At 37.1% G+C, this 4,417-nt stretch overlaps 1 protein-coding gene across 1 annotated transcript; it reads left to right on the top strand.

Annotated features, from left to right (window-relative positions):
• The first annotated feature begins 1,743 nt into the window (after window positions 1-1,743).
• c7h15orf61 (chromosome 7 C15orf61 homolog) lies at window positions 1,744-2,840 on the top strand. Its single transcript, XM_080304686.1, has 3 exons — window positions 1,744-1,889; window positions 2,224-2,507; window positions 2,604-2,840. Exons 1-3 carry the CDS (start codon window positions 1,759-1,761, stop codon window positions 2,729-2,731), a joined length of 543 nt encoding a protein of 180 aa, XP_080160812.1. The 5' UTR covers window positions 1,744-1,758; the 3' UTR covers window positions 2,732-2,840.
• The last annotated feature ends 1,577 nt before the right edge of the window (window positions 2,841-4,417 follow it).

Here is a 4,417-nt window from a genome sequence, read left to right as displayed (position 1 = left end):
TGTATATAGCAATGTATGCTTCTTCTGCCAAGTCAAATGCTTCTGGTACACACACACATATATATATATATATATATATGTATATATATATATATATATATATATATGTATATATATATATATATATATATATATATATATATATATATATATATATATATTTGCGTTTGGTGTCACAATACACACTAGGATCTCCCAGAATACCTTTCTTCTGTACAAATTGGGCCATGCACTACTGTGGTTGATTTTTATTAAATTAGATTAGAGTCAACTAGTTTGATTGTCAAAGTCCTCATCTGGAAGCTGACAATTTCAAACAACTCGCCTCATATGGTGACATGACAGTGTTTCAGTCTGGTCCTCACTGGACTGTGAACGTTGACTTTCTAAGCTTTCTAAGTAGAGACGATGCGTGTATTTGTGGATTTGAGATTGCAAAAAAACATTTAAATCGTACTTAATTTTTATTTTGTAATTTGTATCAAGGATTTATATATGTTAATTTTATCCAAGAGCCTTACTTGATGTACATTTTTTAAAGCACATAAAATTTTAGATTTCCAGGAAAAAGCACTCATAGTCATGCTTTACCCCCCTCTGTTCAAATAGACAGTTGTATTGCAAAAAAGACAACATGTGATAATGGAAAAACTTCACAGGACTAATTCTTATGGAGGATTGAGCACCCCAGTGGCTCTGTTACACCTTTAAATCCAGAGACTAGAATTACATTTGAATGTGTGCATTATTTTCACATATTTGACTTCAGAAATAATATTTTAAGACACTGAAAACATCTGGGACAAATACATCTGTAATTTATTTTCACATCACTTAATTATTATCTATTTGCATTTCACACAGAATTGGACCTAAATTATTTAGCAAATCATTTATAAAGCATGCAGATGGGATTTCGGTTGGTTTGTGAAGTTGTTAAGGCATTACCAATCACCCTGACAAATTACGGTCAATCAATGAATCAATCAAGCTTTATTATATGGCCCCCTTCCTGCAGGTAAGTGCTGCACAAACGACTGAAATGCTAAAAGGAAGACAGGCAAAGATATATTCAAATAACATGAACGAAAACGCAAATTTTAAAAAAACAAACATGTTTATTTATTTATTTTTTATTTATTTATTTTTTTTTTTTTTGGGGGGGGGGGGGGTATTTTATTACATGTAACAAAAATCACATCACATACCACAAAATTTATAGCCAAAGATAAATTAAAATGTCTGTTCTTAAAGAGGTTCTTAAAAACATTTTCAAAATACGAGTAAATAATAAAAGAAACAAAAATGATGAGCGCATGTATTAAATATAGCATATGTGTATATGTATATATTATGGCTTATTTGCGGTGTTTAATTACCACGTAGTTTATAGACTGCTGTCCATGGTCCTGATCTACAGCAGTTCACTGAACCGTGGAAATGCTTCAGCAGTTGCTGTGGTGGTTTTAAGTGGATTTTAAAGGAGTAGGTGGTGTGGTCATGGAACCAACAAAAACACTTATTAGCCTATTGGCACTCGGGTCAGTGGTGGTTAATTTTGAAGAGGTCTTTTGGTAGCTGGAACATACATTTGTCGTTTTCATGCTTATTTTTTTGTGGTAAATAAACTTTACGTTTAGTCGTTTTACAGGGTTGTTGAACACGTGGCAGTCTATAAATTCTTATAAAGGATATAAGTCCTATATTGAATGAACCGGCGAGTACTTGATATAAATAAATACCAGACTGAAGTTAATTATGTTAAAGAGGAACGGGTTCGGAGAGACGCGTTTCCAGCCGGATGAGTTAAGCCGCGGTACGAGGTCAGACGCAAGAAGCACAACAGAAACAGAAAACCAACCAGATGAAAGCTGCTCTTCTTCTCACAGGTGGTTTAGATACATGTGTGCGAATTCAGCATTTCTACAGAGACACGTCAGGTGTATAGGTCAGTGTTGGAACATCTCAGACATGGTCTGAGGATTTAAGCTCGCAAATCGTGCGGGAGTTTTCTTGCTAGCTTTAGCATATCTCATGTCAGCTGCTGCTTTGATGTGTTACAACTTGGTATTTTCACTCTTAAAACGTTGGTATATTCCAAGTGTGGCTAGTTATAGGTGTGTCCTTCTGCAGTCCGAATGCTAAAATACGAATCTTTAAAACCATGAAGGAGTTTTTGAAGAAGACCCACAGCCTCTTTCTGAAGATCGCTCTGTTTCCTAGCACGTTAGGCAGGACAGGTCCGCGGCCAGCTGCTTCGGAGGTGTTAACCTGTCACCTGCAGCAGCGCAGACTTCCTCCGTGGACTTCATACTGTGTCCGCTACAGCTCCGTCCACAATGACCAGTTTGGAATGTCAAACTTTAATTGGAGAGTTCAGGGATCCAACTACCACATTCTGAGAACGGGATGTTTCCCCTTTATTAAATATCACTGCACTAAAGCGCCTCCTCAGAAGCTGGATTTTGAAGACAAATTTTTCACCATGTTAAAAGTTATTAATCTGGGTCAGTATTTCTTCCACGTTGCTGTCATTGTTACATACTTGTATTTTATTTCCAATACAACAGAGTCCATATATTCAGTGTCCCTTTAAACTGCAGGTATCCCTTGTTTGGCCTATGGCATTGGCTGCTGGATGGTGGTGGGAGCATCAGAAACAGTACAGACGAGTGTCGGACCTGTTACAGTCTATTTTGCCTACAAAGAGGAGGAAGGTGCACAGTACTGAAGTGAAGAGGAAACAAAGTAACTTGAATGTGTTTTCAGGAGGATATTATCTACCAAGCTGCTGTATTTTTGAAACCATTAAAGAGGAGCCTTTGTGTTTTTTTTCTTTGCTTTTGGTCCTATATGCTATTTTAATTATCGACGCTCCTGTTATACAGAGTTTAATAGTGAGGTCATCTTACATTCAAGCAATCCCTGTGAATGAATGCTTTGAAGTCAGACTGCTCTGAACACTAAGTTGCATTTTTGCTACTGTTGGCTTAGTTTGATCTCAGGCACATACATGTGAGTGTGAGCAAAGAAGCCCTACCCACTGATCAGATCTGAGCAGCCAATCAGAAGGGGAACCAGAGAGAAAACTGCTTATTTCAGATAGTAAAAAAAGTGTCCCAAGGCAGAGCATAAGAAAAATATGGATTTTTTAAAATCAATTTTTCAAAATCCTGTCCTGTCAGGGAGCTTTGCAATCAGATTGTGATATGGATTATTTTTAAGCATGAGTCAAGCAAGAATAAAAACATGGAGCTGGAAGTGAACATAACAGGTCCCCTTTACCGTCATGTCAGTAGTGCTCTAGCTGAGTGGCACATCATATTGACTGGACGAGCAACCAACTTTCACATGGGGTCATTCTGCTCAAGTTTGCTTTTTTTTCCAAGGAAAAAAAGCTATGCACAATTATAACCAGACAAACATTGTACACTAACAGAGAAATGTAGCTGCACTTATAAATGTGCAAAAATATCTGTCAAAGATTGCAGAAGCAAAACAGGAGACAATCAGTTACAGAAGTGGATCAGCAATCTCACCACGGTCTAGAACAGTTGACTGTGGGCACACAAGATCTTTAACATTTTCCCATTTGTTTTGTCATTTCCAAGTAGACTCGTGCTTTAAAACTATCTGGTTTGGGTACTTCCCAAAGTCTGACCTGCATAGCCTCACCTGTTTGGTGTCGTCCTCAGTCATGCTGGGTACCACAAATGCTGCAGAAAGACTAAACTACCATGAACGAATGATTATACTGAGTTTGCACTGCTATAACTTATCAGTGAGAGACAGGTGTTTACCAAATTGTATGACCTAGTTCACTTAGAGTAAGTGTATCGCTAGAATTCAACTTAAGGGACACTGAGTTTCCAGGGTAGGCCTGGACCCCTGAGATGCGCTTCTTGGACTGCATAGATTCAGTTGTGTTTAAGTACTATTAAATATTTAAAGTTGAAGTTCAGTTCTTGTACTATATTATTCTTTAGCAGAAAGCTTAAGAATACCTCAAGAATAGACTGAAGTATGGAGCGATGGAGATTTTTCATCTTGGTTTTATTGCAAAAGGAGAGGAGACATTATGAAATCAAATTATTGAGAATGGCAGAAAGGAGATGATATAATGTTTGGTTTTTATGGCACTTGTACTTACACGCGTTGGAAACGAGAAGCTTCTCAATGTCGCCTGTTGAAAAAACATAGCTTAAGTTTGTCAGATGTTTCCTTCAAGACTTGATGTAAGTGATATGAAGTGACATAATTTATTTGATGTCTTTTGCTTAATTTTGTGTGACAGGTACAAGAATCTAAATGGCCACAGCTCATTTATTTAAAGTTAAATTAGTGATCACCCTCCACTCAACAGATAGTCAATAGTGTTAGAGAAAAACCAGTGATACAACAGGTCTGAGAAAATAGG

This window comes from Astatotilapia calliptera, chromosome 7 (genome assembly GCF_964374335.1).
Source record: "Astatotilapia calliptera chromosome 7, fAstCal68.1, whole genome shotgun sequence".
Classification (NCBI taxonomy): Eukaryota; Metazoa; Chordata; class Actinopteri; order Cichliformes; family Cichlidae; genus Astatotilapia; species Astatotilapia calliptera.
This window is presented reverse-complemented; position numbering and strand designations above follow the sequence as displayed.